Genomic DNA, 15,617 nt, shown 5'->3' with positions numbered 1-15,617 from the left:
CCCAAAAACACCCCGCCGCTGTAATTCAGGTGCCCGATGCTCGAAAAGGGGCACCTGAATGGGGGTGTCAGTGGCGACCATAGATAGATTCATGCAATGCATGAATCTATCTATGGTGATAGAGAGGTGCCAGGAGAGAGGGGGCAGTGTCCATGCGCCCCTTATGGACGCACCACCACTGATAGACACACAGTATACATATCCACATAGACACACAGTATACATATATAAACATAGACACACAGTATACATATATACACATCTGTTTGTAATTTGGAACAGGTACATTTTTTAAGTGTAGCTCCAGCCCAAAAATCTAGTTTTAAGCTTTTTGGATAATATAGGGCAGGGTTATCACCCCTAACATTTTTTTTTGCTGTCTGTGCCCCTGTTCAGAAGATTTCACCTCACTTTCTTTCCCAATGACAATTGGATTTTTAAAATTTTTGGTTATTAGGGAAACAAGGATTGGTGATAAAGCATCAGTGGAGACACCTTTTTCCCATATTAACTCTTACAGGAGAGAAATTCCCTTCCTAGGGGTAGATTTCCTCTCACTTCCTGTTGTCTTTGTAATTACAGTTTGTAATTAGGAGTCGTTTGTAAGTCTGATGTTTGAAAATAGGGGACTGCCTGTATATACTATACGGCCTGCCCTATACACTCTGCGGAAAATTGGGCCTTAGGTGTTGGTGGTACCAGAACACTGTAAGCCCTCACAGATACTCTTGGTTGGCGCTGGAATGGGCCCTGCTGTGAAATATTATATCAAGAATTGCAATTACATGCCCCTGTTAAACAGGGGCAGAAAAATTGGGCCTTAGGCGGTGGTGGTGGTGGTGGCACAACACCGTAAAGCCTCACAGATACTTTTGTTGAGCGCAGGAACAGGCCCTGCTGTGAAATATTAGATCAAAAATTGTAATTACGCACCCCTGTTAAACAGGGGCAGAAAAATTGGGCCTTAGGCGGTGGTGGTGGTGGCACAACACTGTAAAGCCTCACAGATACTCTTGGAGCGCAGGAACGGGCCCTGCTGTGAAATATTAGATCAAAAAATGTAATTACAATACAGTGCAGCAGTAGTGCAGTTGCTACTACTTTTCTGGTGGTGTACACAGTACACAATACAGTGTAGTGCGGTGTTGCAAAACAAAATATACATCATGTCCAGAGGGCCACCAAGGAGAGGCAGACGCTCACAGGCCACCAAAAGAGGGCAAGCAGGCTCTGTGTCTACAGTCAACAATGCTGGTCATGGACATGGTGCATCCTCTGCCGGTGGCCGTGGGGCACACTTGTCCTTTTTTTATGCTGCTGGCCGTGTTATTGAGCCAGAACATGCAGAAGAGTTGGTGGAGTGGATAACAAAACCGTCCTCATCCTCCATCACCTAGGCTCAGAGTAGTTTTCCTTCCTATGCAGCTGCCAAAGTAGCCTATTCCACCGGCCCCTTGTCCACAGTCACTCCTTCCGTAGCCCCACCATCATGCATGGAGGAGTTCCCCGAACTATTCGACCACAGTGTTGGGTACATGCTTCTGGAGGATGCGCAGTGATTTGAAGGCTCCGATGTTGGTTCCCAGGTTGAGGAAGGGAGTAACGTGAGCCCAGAGAGAGGGGGTTCCCAAGAAGGACAAGAAACTGGCAGTCATGTTCCCCCAGCTGCAGCATAGTGCCAAGTTGCTCCAGTGATGAGGAGGGAGGGGATGATGAGGTCACTGACTCTACTTGGGTGCCTGATAGAATAGAGGAAGAGGAGGAAGCACAACTCCAATAAGGCAGGATGTCCTCTAGGGGGCAGCTTAAGGGCAGCCACCCTAATGCATCACACCGCAGAGCTTTGCAGGTCATACAATGCCAGTGCTCGGCTGGCTGATATTCAAAGGGAATGCAACCTGCCTACCAACCACCTCATTTGTGACATGTCCACCAGGTGGAGGTCAACGTTGGCAATGCTGCAGCGCCTGTACACGCAGTAGAGGGCCATCAATGAGTACCTGTGTGAGTATGGAACCAGGACAGGGTCGGGGAGCTTGGCTTCATTTCCCCACGCCAGTGGCTACTGATCAAGGATGCATGCACTGTCCCTCTTGTCTTCCTGTTGGAGCACACGCTTCATGGAATAATGGACAGGGCACTTGAGGCAGAACAAAGTGAGGAAGAGGAGGACTTCCTTACCTCTCAAGGCCCTTTATCCAGATGTTATTCCTGCAGGCCTGCCAAACACACAGGAAGAAGAGGAGGAGGAGGATTGTGTCAGCATGGACGTGGAGGATAACACTCAGCAGCAGTCTTCAAGGGATGGTTTTCAGTTCCCAGAAACCCAAGGAGTTGTACATGGCTGGGAGGAGGTTGTTACGGATCATGTGATCCTTACTGACCCAGAGGACTCAGAATCGAATGCCTCTACAAACTTTCGCAGGCTTTGCAGAATCAGGGAGGCCATGCAGCGTAAGGACCCTAGGATTCGTGGTATCAAAGAGGAATCATTACTGGCTGGCAACCCTTCTTGATCCACGTTACAAGGGTAAGGTTGTAGAACTCATCCTGCCTTTGCAGACGGAGCAGAGGATGAAACATCTTCAGGAGGCCTTTAAGAAAGGTTTGTGCAATGCATTTCCAGACCCTGCCAGGTTACAATTTCCTGGTGCTGGACAACGTGTTGCTGAGGCTTCTGTCAGGTCAGCTAAGGCCAGGTGACAGATGCACACTGTTGGGGTCAGGAGTGCACCGCAAAGGAAGTGGACCCTACGGCTGACTGCTGCGCATGGGAGTCTAGGTGGTTAAGAAAGGCAGGTCCGCTGGAACACCAACACGGATCACACAGGGGCTAGAGTGTAAGATTCCCCAGGGCGCGGAGTCTAAGAGCCAGCAGGTGTTCACCAGAGCCTCTAGTGGTGAGGATGGACTGGGCTGCAACTGGCTCCAGGTCGCAACCCCCAGGGTCTCCCAGCTCACGCCCACAGTAGGCTACAGGAGGACAGAGATAGTAAGGGAATAAGCCAAAGGTAGGGGCGACTAGCAGACAAGGATAAACATAGAACACGCCAAAGGTCAGGGTCACAAGCAGGCAGGGATAGTGGAGAACAAGCCAAGATCAGTAACTGGAATCAGACGTAGAAGACACAGCAAGATGCACACGGAAGCTAAACACACAAAGGTTGATCAGCAAGGCAGGCTTGCAGTGCACAGGTTATTATAGAGTTCCCTGATAGGGGCTGGGGTGGAGCCATGCTTTGAGGAGAGATTATTTAAGTAGCCAGGTGAGAGTGGCTGGCCTCTAAAGGTGAACACATGGAGGAGAGGTAAGCTGACAAAGATTACTGCATAACCATGACAGCTTCATTCAGTCAGAGGAAGAGCAGTGGAGAAGGTGGCCGGCTGACCGATGCCTTTAGACCTCAGCGCCAAGGTCTAATTGGTTCAAGCAACCATCGCCAGTGTCTGCATTACATGGTGCAGGAATATCTAGGGGCAAGAGCAGACTTGGAAACATTTCCAAAAGAGCATCCACTGGGTTACTGGGTCTTGAGGATGGACCACTGGGCAGAACTTGCTCAATATGCAATTGATCTACTGGCCTGTCCTGTATCCAGAGTTCTTTCTGAACGCACATTCAATGCTGTTGGAGGGTTTGTAACGGATCATAGAGTGCGCCTGTCCACAGACTCCCTTAATAGGCTCACATTCATAAAAATGAATCAGCCTTGGATCAGCAGCAGTTATCAAGCACCTGATGCTGATGTAACTGATTGATTTTTCTATGGATGTGGGATCCCTTGAAGACTGCCTATGCTGAGTGACTATCCTATTCCTCCTCAATCTTGATGATGCTAGCTTCCAACAATATTTTTGGTTTAAGGCACCACCACCACTACCTAAGGCCCAATTTTTCTGTCCCTGTTTAACAGGGGCATGTAATTACAAGCAGGGCCCGTTCCTGCGCCCAACAAGAGTATCTGTGAGGGGTTACAGTGTTGTGGCACCACCACCACCAAAGGCCCAATTTTTCTACCCCTGTCCCAGCAGCAGAAAAAAAAAACAGGCGTGCCCCACGGCCACCTGCAGAAGATGCACCATGTCCATGAGCAGCACTGTGGACTGTAGACACAGAGCCTGCTTGCCCTCTTTTAGTGGCCTGTGAGCGTCTGCCTCTCCTTGGTGGCCTTCTGGACATGATGGGGATTTTGTTTTGCAACACCACACTACACTGTATTGTGTACTGTGTACACCACCAGAAAAGTAGTAGCAACTGCATTATGGGTGCACGGTATTGTGTACTCCACCAGAAGTCTAATAGCAACTATGGATGCACTGTATGTATTGTGTACTGTGTACACCACCAGAAAAGTAGTAGCAACTGAAATATGAGTGCACGGTACTATGTACACCAACATAAGTGTAATAACAACTATGGGTGTACTGTATTGTGTACACCACCAGAAAAGTAGTAGCAACTGCACTATGGGTGCACGGTATTGTGCACACCACCAGAAGTCTAATAGCAACTATGGGTGCACTGTATGTATTGTGTACTGTGTACACCACCAGAAAAGTAGTAGCAACTGCACTAGGGGTGCACGGTACTGTGTACTGTGTAAACCGCCTGAAGTATATTAGAAAGAGTACACCAGGACCGGCCTGCAGTGAGATATAGCTAAACTGTATGCAGTGGAGATATATATATATATATATATATATATATATATATATAGATATCTATATATATCTGAGACTATCTGTCTCATAGATATATAGATATATACTGTTCTGGAATACCCTGGAGTGGAACTGTGCATATGGAATTGCGTTGAAGGATGACACCATTTTGCCCAGCAACCTCATGCACAGCTGAATAGAAGGTCTTGGTTCTTTTTTCACCTTCTGGACGAGTTCCGCTATGGAAATGACTTTTAAGGGGGGTAAAAACACCCTTTCTTGGGCAGTGTTTAAGACCAGACCCAGATAAACCAAGGCTTGGGTTGGACAAAGGGCTGACTTGTAAACATTTAGACTCCACCCTAGGTGTTGTAAAACCCGCACTGTTCTTGACACGTTTTAGATCAGGATGGGGCAAGAGCAATCCCTCAGGAGAAGATTGTCCAGATATCCTACCACGGAGATCTTCTGGGACCTTAAGGATGCCAACACCGGGGCCAGAATCTTTGTGCAAAACCCTGGGGGCCGTGGCTAGACCGAATGGCAGTGCCACAAATTGAAAATGACTGCCTTCTACTGCGAAACGCAGAAAGCTTTGATGTTGTCCGAAGATTGGTACATGAAGGTATGCATCCTTGATATCTATGGACGCTAAATAATCTCCCTTTCTCATTTTATTATTGAACGAACTGACTCCATACGGAAGGACCGGACGTTTACAAAGAGGTTGAGAGCTTTGAGGTCCAAAATGGGCCTTACTTACCCATTTGGTTTCGGCACGGTAAAAAGGTTTGAGTAAATCCCCTCAAATCTTTCTTCATGCGGAACCTTGACAATTACCACTTGCTTCAGCAGATGCTGCAAAGCTAGGAATAGGCATTTCCTTTTCTCTGGATCCGACAGGACCCTTGAGTATAGAAAACAGTTTGGAGGAATTTCCCGGAACTCTATTCTGTAACCCTGTGTTATAGTGGAAATGACCCATCTGTCTTGGAGCAGATCTTCCCAAGCATCCAAAAACAGCCGAAACCTGCCCCCCACCCGTGAGAGCGGGGGCGTCCCTTCACAAGGTTGACTGGGAGTTGGACTTGGCTGGCTTTTTATTCCAGGGCTTCCTCTGACCCTGAGGCTTTTTAAAACCACACAGCTGAGGCCGTCGATACCGCTTGGGGGAAGAAGCACTAGGTCCTGGAGCATTGGCAATTTTATAAGAGGGTTGTTTACCTCTCTTTTTAGTAGGGAGAAGGGCACTTTTTCCTCCAGAGATCTTTTGGATATATTTATCCAGATCTTCGCCAAACAAGCGTTCTCCATGGAAAGGAAAAGCTGCAAGTAGCCTCTTGCATGGCGTCTCAGCAGACCAGTTCTTTAGCCACAAAACCCTGTGCATATGTATGGACAGTAATGCAAAACGAGACATCTGCTGAATTGAGTCCTTCAATGCGTCCACTGCAAAACATAGAGCATGTGGAAGCTCTGACAATTCCTTGGTAGGTTCCTCCTGACAAGGCAGGTTTTTTGTTAACCTTTTACAATGGTCCTTTAGGGATTGGCAAATCCCAATTGCTGCAACTGCTGGCTGAACTGCTGCACCAGCCACCGCAAAAGAGGCTTTTAATAAGGACTCTAGCTTTTTATCAGCCAGATCCTTAGATACCTGGGCATTATCCAATGGGCAGGTTAAATTCTTATTCACTGAAGAAAGGGCGGCATCCACCAAAGGTGTACCCCATCTCTTCCTGAACTTTTCCTCCATAGGATATAGGATAGAAAACCTCTTTGGAGGTAAGTATATCCTGTCAGGATGATCCCACTCTGCGTAAACCACCTGCTCCAATAACGGATGCAAAGGGAACGCCTGGGAACCTTGCTGAGGTCGCAAGGATCCCAAAGTAGAACAGGAGATTCCAGACTGAACCGGGGGTAACTTAAACCCAACTCATACCATCTCAGTCAGAGATCGGATAAACAATTTCTGGGAATGGGAGGCTGAAATTGGCTCCTCTGAACCTGAGTCCTCAGCTGAGGATTCTTCAGCCTCTCCTTCCTCCCGGTCCTTTATGGCCACCTCCTCCAAATCCTCTGCCCACTCTGGTTCCAGATCACCTGGACCCATCTGGCTATAAGAGTCCTGGTGCTCTAGTGATTCTCCACTTGGCCCGGGTTCAGGGGAGGGAGATCTATTACGCTTCTTCCCTCCCTGCATTACAGAAGAAATCATGCTAGCTATTTTGCCTTCCAGGCCCGCTAATGCAGATGCCAAATCATCCTTAGTAACATAAGCAGAGGCAGGAATATTGGTAGTGGCCACTATGCCTGACAAATGCAATGGCTCAGCCAGGCCAGATGCCACAGGTCTTTCAGAGGAGACCGGGGCTGCATCAGCGGGGCTGGTCTCCTTTTTTCAAGGGAGTTACTCTTACCCCTGTGCCTGCCCTGCTCCCTGTACCTCGTTCTCTGGAATACATTGCTTACATACGAGGAAAAAAGTACTCCCCACAAGCTGTAACCAGAATTTAACCTGTCGCGACTGTGTCCAAAAACCTCCAGACTCACGTGCCCAAGTATCGCTCTGTGCTGTCCCAGCACACGCCAGGAGCTCCAGCTCCTTATAAAACCTAACCTGGCAGTGGACTGAGCGCATGCGCGTGACCAGCTGCATGAACGCCGCATCTGCCGTGCCCAGACGCTCGCCACGCACGCGGCGCATCTGTGACGCTCACAGCAGTGGCGCACACGGCGCATGCGCACACCTGCACATGCCCGCCTTAAGTGCACGCCATACCGGTCATCTGTAATTTTCCAGACACAAGCATAAGGTTAACAGAGGGAATATGTATTACCAGGCCCAATCTTCCCCCATCACGGCGGGTAGTGCCTCAGAGGACCTTCAAGGACCGGGTCCCCCATTCTTTGGGGTCCACACCCTTGGACCTGTAAGGCACCCTTCTGGTTTACCTTGGGCAAGTTATGACCAGGAATACCAACTTTAACAAGGGTCCAGCGCCATATAGGACACATTACAAGCAAAACCTCACTCTTGAACCGAGGCTCGGGTACCATCCACTTTAGCTTTCTTATGCCATCCGAATGGATCCGATTATAACATCCTCACTGGGACATTTATTTGAAGAATTTTGAAGAGCTTCAACAGCCATGACCACCACCTTCAAGACACTGGCGAAAAAACCGAGGTATTTCCTGTATAGGAGGGGTTATATGGGAGGAACCGTCTTTCTATTGGTTGCCAGTGTCCAATCACCTAAAGGTAGCGTATAACAGAATTAGTCATTATAATGGTGCTCTTTGTCCCGTGATGTACGATAAAGAAATGCACTCTTTACATCTGGAGGAACAGAGATTTAATCTCCAAATACGGAAAGGCTTCTTCACAGTAAGTGCTGTGAAAATGTGGAATAGACTCCCTCAAGAGGAAAGGTTGCAAGCACTGAACTTATTCTCATTGGAGAAGAGACGCTTGAGAGGGGATATGATTTCAATTTACAAATACTATACTGGTGACCTCACAATAAGGATAAAACATTTTCGTGGAAAGGAGTTTAACAAGACACGTGGCCACTCATTAAAGTTAGAAGAAAAAAAGGTTTAACCTTGAACTACATAGAAGGTTCTTTACTGTAAGAGCAGCAAGGATGTGGGATTCCCTTCCACAGGCGGTGGTCTCAGTGGGGAGCATCAATAGTTTCAAAAAACTATTAGATAAGCACCTGAACGACCACGACAGGACAGGGATATACAATGTAATACTGACATATAATCACACACACTTGATGGACTTGTGTCTTTTTTCAACCTCACCTACTATGTAACATACTGAAGCAGAGCATGATTCCCTCCCTTCGGAGACTGGGCCACAGGGCAGTATTCCAACATAACATCCCCAAACACACCTCCAAGACAACCACTGCCTTGCTAAAGAAGCTGAGGGTAAAGGTGATGTACTGGCCAAGCATGTGTTCAGACCTAAATCCTATTGAGCATCTGTGGGACATCCTCAAACAGAAGGTGGAGGAGTTCAAGGTCTCTAACATCCACCAGCTCTGTGATGTCGCCATGGAGGAGTGGAAGAGGTCTCCAGTGGCAACCTGTGAAGCTCTGGTGAACTCCATGCCCAAGAGGGTTAAGGCAGTGCTGGAAAATAATGGTGGCCACACAAAATATTAACACTTTGGGTCCAATTTGGACATTTTCACTTAGGGGTGTACTCACTTTGGTTGCCAGCAGGTTAGACATTAATGGCTGTGTGTTGAGTTATTTTGAGGGGACAGCAAATATACACTGTCATACAAGCTGGACACATATTACTTTACATTGTAGCAAAGTGTCATTTCTTCAGTGTTGTCACATCAAAAGATATAATAAAATATTTACAAAAATGTGAGGGGTGTACTCACTTTTGTGAGATACTGTGTGTGTATATATATATATATATATATATATATATATATATATATATATATATATATATATATACATACATACACAGTGAGGAAGAAAAGTATTCAGACCCCCTTAAATTTTTCACTCTTTGTTATATTGCAGCCATTTGCTAAAATCATTTTCATTTCAAATAATTTTCATCATTTTCAAGTTCATTTTTTTCCTCATTAATGTACACACAGCACCCCATATTGACAGAAAAACACAGAATTGTTGACATTTTTGCAGATTTATTAAAAAACAAAAACTGAAATATCACATGGTCCTAAGTATTCAGACCCTTTGCTCAGTATTTAGTAGAAGCACCCTTTTGATCTAATACAGCCATGAGTCTTTTTGGGAAAGATGCAACAAGTTTTTCACACCTGGATTTGGGGATCCTCTGCCATTCCTCCTTGCAGATCCTCTCCAGTTCTGTCAGGTTGGATGGTAAACGTTGGTGGACAGCCATTTTTAGGTCTCTCCAGAAATGCTCAATTGGGTTTAAGTCAGGGCTCTGGCTGGGCCATTCAAGAACAGTCACGGAGTTGTTGTGAAGCCACTCCTTCATTATTTTAGCTGTGTGCTTATGGTCATTGTCTTCGGCCCAGTCTGAGGTCCTGAGCACTCTGGAGAAAGTTTTCGTCCAGGATATCCCTGTACTTGGCCACATTCATCTTTCCCTCAATTGCAACCAGTCATCCTGTCCCTGCAGCTGAAAAATACCCCCACAGCATGATGCTGCCACCACCATGCTTCACTGTTGGGACTGTATTGGACAGGTAATGAGCAGTGCCTGGTTTTCTCCACACATACCGCTTAGAATTAAGGCCAAAAAGTTCTATCTTGGTCTCATCAGACCAAAGAATCTTATTTCTCACCATCTTGGAGTCCTGCAGGTGTTTTTTTTAGCAAACTCCATGCGGGCTTTCATGTGTCTTGCACTGAGGAGAGGCTTCTGTCAGGCCACTCTGCCATAAAGCCCCGACTGGTGGAGGGCTGCAGTGATGGTTGACTTTCTACAACTTTCTACCATCTCCCGACTGCATCTCTGGAGCTCAGCCACGGTGATCTTTGGGTTCTTCTTTACCTCTCTCACCAAGGCTCTTCTCCCCTGATAGCTCAGTTTGGCCGGACAGTCAGCTCTAGGAAGGGTTCTGGTCGTCCCAAACGTCTTCCATTTAAGGATTATGGAGGCCACTGTGCTCTTAGGAACCCTAAATGCAGCATACATTTTTTTGTAACGTTGGCCAGATCTGTGCCTTGCCACAATTCTGTCTCTGAGCTCTTCAGGCAGTTCCTTTAACCTCATGATTCTCATTTGCTCTGACATGCACTGTGAGCTGTAAGGTCTTATATAGACAGGTGTGTGGCTTTCCTAATCAAGTCCAATCAGTATAATCAAACACAGCTGGACTCAAATGAAGGTGTAGAACCATCTCAAGGATGATCAGAAGAAATGGACAGCACCTGAGTTAAATATAGTGTAGAGTGTCACAGCAAATGGTCTGAATACTTAGGACCATGTGATATTTCAGTTTTTCTTTTTTTTTTATAAATCTGCAAAAATGTCAACAATTCTGTGTTTTTCTGTCAATATGGGGTGCTGTGTGTACATTAATGAGGAAAAAAAAAATGAACTTAAATGATTTTAGCAAATGGCTGCAATATAACAAAGAGTGATAAATTTAAGGGGGTCTGAATACTTTCCGTTCTCACTGTATATATATCTAGATATATATATATATATCTATATATACACACACATTCACCGGCCACTTTATTAAGTACACCTGTTCAATTGCTTGGTAACATAAATTGCTAATCAGCCAATCACATGGCAGCAACTCAATGCATTTAGGCTTCTAGACGCGGTGAAGAGGATTTGCTGAAGTTCAAACCAAGCATCAGAATGGGGAAGAAAGAGGATATAAGTGACTTTGAACGTGGCATGGTTGTTGGTGCCAGACGGGCTGGTCTGAGTATTTCAAAAACTGCTGGTCGACAATAATTTTCATGCACAACCATCTGTAGTAGACACGTGCAATTAGTTTCGGTCCGAAAGTAAATTCGGAAAAATTTTTGGTTATCCAAATCTCCAAATTAAATAGTAATGGATTTAATTGAAATTCCTTTAATTTTGTTTAATTTATTCATTTTCTAACAAATTCCAAATGTTTGGAACTATTCAAATTCGGATCGGTGGAAAACTTATCGCCGTGTCTTTAACCACCGAAGACTCATCAGCTGCCCGCCAGCTCATATAATCCTATAAGAGTACGTAGAGAATCAGTTTGCATATATGTTTGCACCATAAGTGTGAATTACTGTTACTGATGACAGGCGATTCCTGCTTAAAGAGACCCTGTCACCAACCTAAAAAATTGCAGATAAAATTAGAGAAATATCAAGTATTTGAAATGCTAACCTGCAAGGTTTTTCTTCCCAAAAATGATGATTTTTTTTATTCACTTGCAAAATGCTTTTGAACTTGCTAGAAAATGTGAGTACTCCAGGAAGAGTCAAGTCCTTATCACAGCCCTCTACCCCTTTCACATTATAGTCCTCTCCTCTTTTGGGAGTGTCTATTTATGATTTGTGTTGGCCCAGCATCTCCCTCCCTATCCCTCTTTACATAACCGTTATGTTGCTGCCAGCAGAGGAGCAATGAGGAACACTATAGAGCAGGGATATACAATTAGAGGACCTCCAGCTGTTGCAAAACTACAAGTCCCATCATGCCTCTGCCTCTGGGTGTCATGCTTGTGACTGTCAGAGTCTTGCTATGCCTCATGGGACTTGTAGCTCTGCAACAGCTGGAGGTCCGCTAATTGCACTATAGAGTGTCATTTGGGTGACGTCCCTGAGCCTGCTGACATCACATCCAAATTGGTGTCAGCAAGCAGCAGTCTCAAGGTTTTGAACACAAGGGAAGCTTATACAGGTAAACATGCATAAAATAAATTTAATTTTATGGGAAGATTTACGTTGAAATGAATGGTCTGGCGACAGGGTTTCTTTAAACTGTCCCTTCAAAGGTAGAAGTTATGATCATATTGACAAAAGCAATGATGCAAATTAGGAGATTACTAAGGTCGAACTGCAGTACCACAATCTTTATTTGGCTTGTGGGCAAGAATAGCGAGTTACCATGTCCTCTTCCTGCCTCTTATGATAGACTAAATATGTTGGCAAATACTCAAACTGTACTGGCTGTTGCATATATAAACATATTTGAAGAGCCTAAAGCTGGCCATATACCATAGCTCCCAACTGTCCCTGATTTGGAGGCACTGTCCCTGATTTGGAGCAATGTCCCTCTGTCCCTCATTCCTCCTCTTTGTCCCTTATTTTGGTCCGATCTATATAGATTTATATAAAATGAACTTTTTATCTATCAAAAAGTGTTTTCCAGCGCTAAACCTTTCAGCTGATTTCTAAATTGCTGCATTTGTAAATTCCAAAAGCCAATATAAAGGAATAGTAAAGGGTAAAAAACTTTCGGGTTTAACCAATCTTTTATTTTTTGTACAATTCTCCTTTAAGGGGGTGTGACGAGGGGTGTGTCCTATGCCTGCATACTTTTGCTGATAGGTGTCCCTCATTCCCATCTCAAAAAGTTGGGAGGTATGATATACTAGTAGATTTTCATACAAATATTTATCTGGAAATTTTCATCAGTACATTTGACGAATGTTGTTTAAAAATTACTTGCTTGCTTGCAATTGTTTGCTTTTAACATTCAATTTTGGAGTGAATGGACTTTCCTAAACGAAAATCACATTTACTGTTAGAAATCTGTTAAAAAAAACAAATTTCCATTCTGCTCCTTCTAATTTTCCTGTCTTTGCAGTTGAAATCGAATGTTGAGTTGACCCCTCTAAAAATTAAAAAATCAAAAGGATATTCTTGTTAAAATAAGTTAACGGGATTTTTTTTTATAGAAACAATGTTCTACAATTACTTTATGCAATTAAATACCTCTTACCACTACATTAAGTCCGGCACTTGCACTTTTGCAGCTTTCAGCCATCTGGATGAGGACCTGTCCTGAAGAGTTAAAAGAACAAGGATTAACATAAAAGATATGCCCAGACAAACAGCCCATTTGGGTCCAGAGCGGCATCATGGTTGGGGTCATAATTTAGGTTTTAACTGGGATAAGCAGTGCAATTTTTTGTTCTTATACTCAACTGTGCTGACACTGACCCCTGCAAGGTAAACCCTTTGTCCTTGTATTCATTGCAACAGTGACAAATTAACACAGGCAAAAAGCCTGTAAAGTAATATTAAAAAAATGTATTTTTATTTTTGCTTTAAAAAAAGCAAACCTGTTATACTTACCTGCTCTATGCAATGGTTTTGCACAGAGTAGCTCTGACCCTCCTCTTCTTGGGTCCCCTGCCGACGCTCAAGGCTTCTCCCCCTCCCCCACACACACTGAATGCCCCCATAGCAAGACGCTTTCTATGGGGGCACTCATGCGTGTTCGCTCCCAAGCCCTGCTCTGTGTGTTCATAAGACACACAGAGTGGGGCTTGGCCCTGCCGCCCGCTTCCTAATCACTGGCTCTGATTGACAGCAGTAGGAGCCAGTGAGAGAGCCAAGGGAGCCTCGGCTCTCCTGCACATCGCTGGATTGAGATCAGGCCCAGGTAAGTATTTAGGTGGGGCTGTGGGGAAAGCTGCATGCAGAAGATTTTTATCTTACTGTATAGAATGCAGTAAGGTAAAAAACCTTCTGCCTCTAAAATCACTTTAAAGTAGTATTAAAACCAAAACTGTAATAATTTGCAGCTTGCCAGCATCAGATGTAGTGGCTGTATTAGTTTAATTTTTTTATGCTTTTTCCCTCTGTTTTCCCCTGGTGACCTGACCAGTAACACACCTCTTGTATTATACAGACACCACTCTGGATAAAGGAACACAGGGGGCAGATTTCGACAACAGCATGGTCAGTCTGGGGGGGAGGGGCGTGTTAGAAGTACTAGAAGATTTAAATACAGTAACAAACTGAAGCTTAACTCCGACAATAAATAACTAACTAAATAAATAACTAGCGCAAATAGGAAAGCAACAAGTGGTTAAAAAGATCTGTAGGGCAGCCAGCTAGGAGACAGCCTAAAACTTCCAAAAGCAGCACAAATCAAACACTATAAACAATTCCTGCAGTGCTCACACACAAAATCCCTTGTACAAAAATGAACATAAAGTAATAAATGACATGTATAACAACAAAACACTCACGCTATATTTCCAGCTGTATGTTGCTTCTGAGCTGTGTTGCTTCAATGTTGCTAATGCAGTGCAAGCATGTGTGTGCCTAATGACAGGCACATTAGGTTCGGTTCACACTAGGACGACTTGTCAGGCGACCTAGGTCGCCTGACAAGTAGCGTCCCGTTCAGTACAATGGAACCGTTCTAATCGGAGCGACGCAAGTCGCTCCGACTTAGAAAAAGGTTCCTGTACGACTTTGGGGGCGACTTGGGGCGACTTGCATAGACTTCTATACAGAAGTCGTTTTGCAAGTCGCCCGGGCAGTCGTGTGCAGGTCGCCTCGGTGAGGCGACCTGCAAGTCGTGCCGCCTCTGGTGTGAACTGAGGGAGCAGAGCAAGGAAGAGGAGCACTAATCAACTTAACACAAACAGGCTGGGACCTGGCCACTGGCAAGCAACATGTATGCAGCAGTAAAAAACTGATGACAGTGCACACTCATACCTCCCAAGCACCCCTGATTCTCCGGGACCATACCGGAAAATGGCCCTTGTCCCGGAGAGTCAGAGTTGAGTCCCGGATCGCCCGCGGCGTATGCGGGGTGTCTAGGTTCCCGAACGCCGTGGATAACACTGTGAATGCAGTATATAGAAAACTGAACATTGAATACCATCAAATAATGAAAATCTCACGTGAACACTTGTGACAGTGACTGGTGAAAAAATATTATATATATGTGTTTAAATAGATTAAACATCAAAGGACAAAATCAAATATAGAGTCCATAACACCAAGAAGAAAAATCTGTGATAACAGTGTGTAAGTAGTATGCAGTTGCTTTTCTTGTACGTGCAGGAAGATCAATTAAACCCGGTAGCCTGGTAGATGAATGGACCATAAACGACCAGAGGTGCACAGAAATTTGAAAACGGTGCCAGAACCATCACCAGAAGATATGGAGGCTTACCAGAGGTAGTGGCCTGAAATAGCATATGCCAAAACAGGTCAAAAAGGCTTGATGACCAATTGGTCTAGATGTATTGTCTGGTCAGATGTCATCACTGCACCAACGGAGGGAAGGGGGGGGAAGTAATCAGCACGACTTCCTCAATAATAATCACACCACCATAAGCCAAGCGAGAGATTCGTATAACATGTGAGAGATGAAAAACACTCACATAGTGTAATAACGTATTAACTTGGATTTATTAAAAATAGCAATAAAAAACAAACTCACATATTTTGCAGATCAAACAAGCATGTAATATCGTGTAGCGGTAGTTGTGAGGGGTCCACCC

General features: G+C 44.9%; 1 protein-coding gene across 1 annotated transcript in view; it reads right to left on the bottom strand.

Annotated features, from left to right (window-relative positions):
• The window catches only part of BAIAP2L2 (BAR/IMD domain containing adaptor protein 2 like 2), a 181,466-nt gene that overhangs the window by 101,313 nt on the left and 64,536 nt on the right, over nucleotides 1-15,617 (bottom strand). The window contains exon 4 of the mRNA XM_073592602.1: nucleotides 13,091-13,152. Coding sequence (XP_073448703.1) covers nucleotides 13,091-13,152 — 62 coding nt within the window. The remainder of the gene's footprint in view (nucleotides 1-13,090; nucleotides 13,153-15,617) is intronic.

Source organism: Aquarana catesbeiana, linkage group LG07 (genome assembly GCF_042186555.1).
Source record: "Aquarana catesbeiana isolate 2022-GZ linkage group LG07, ASM4218655v1, whole genome shotgun sequence".
In the NCBI taxonomy this organism is placed as follows: Eukaryota; Metazoa; Chordata; class Amphibia; order Anura; family Ranidae; genus Aquarana; species Aquarana catesbeiana.
Note: the sequence above shows the minus strand (reverse complement) of the source record. Positions and strands in the feature narration are given on the sequence as shown.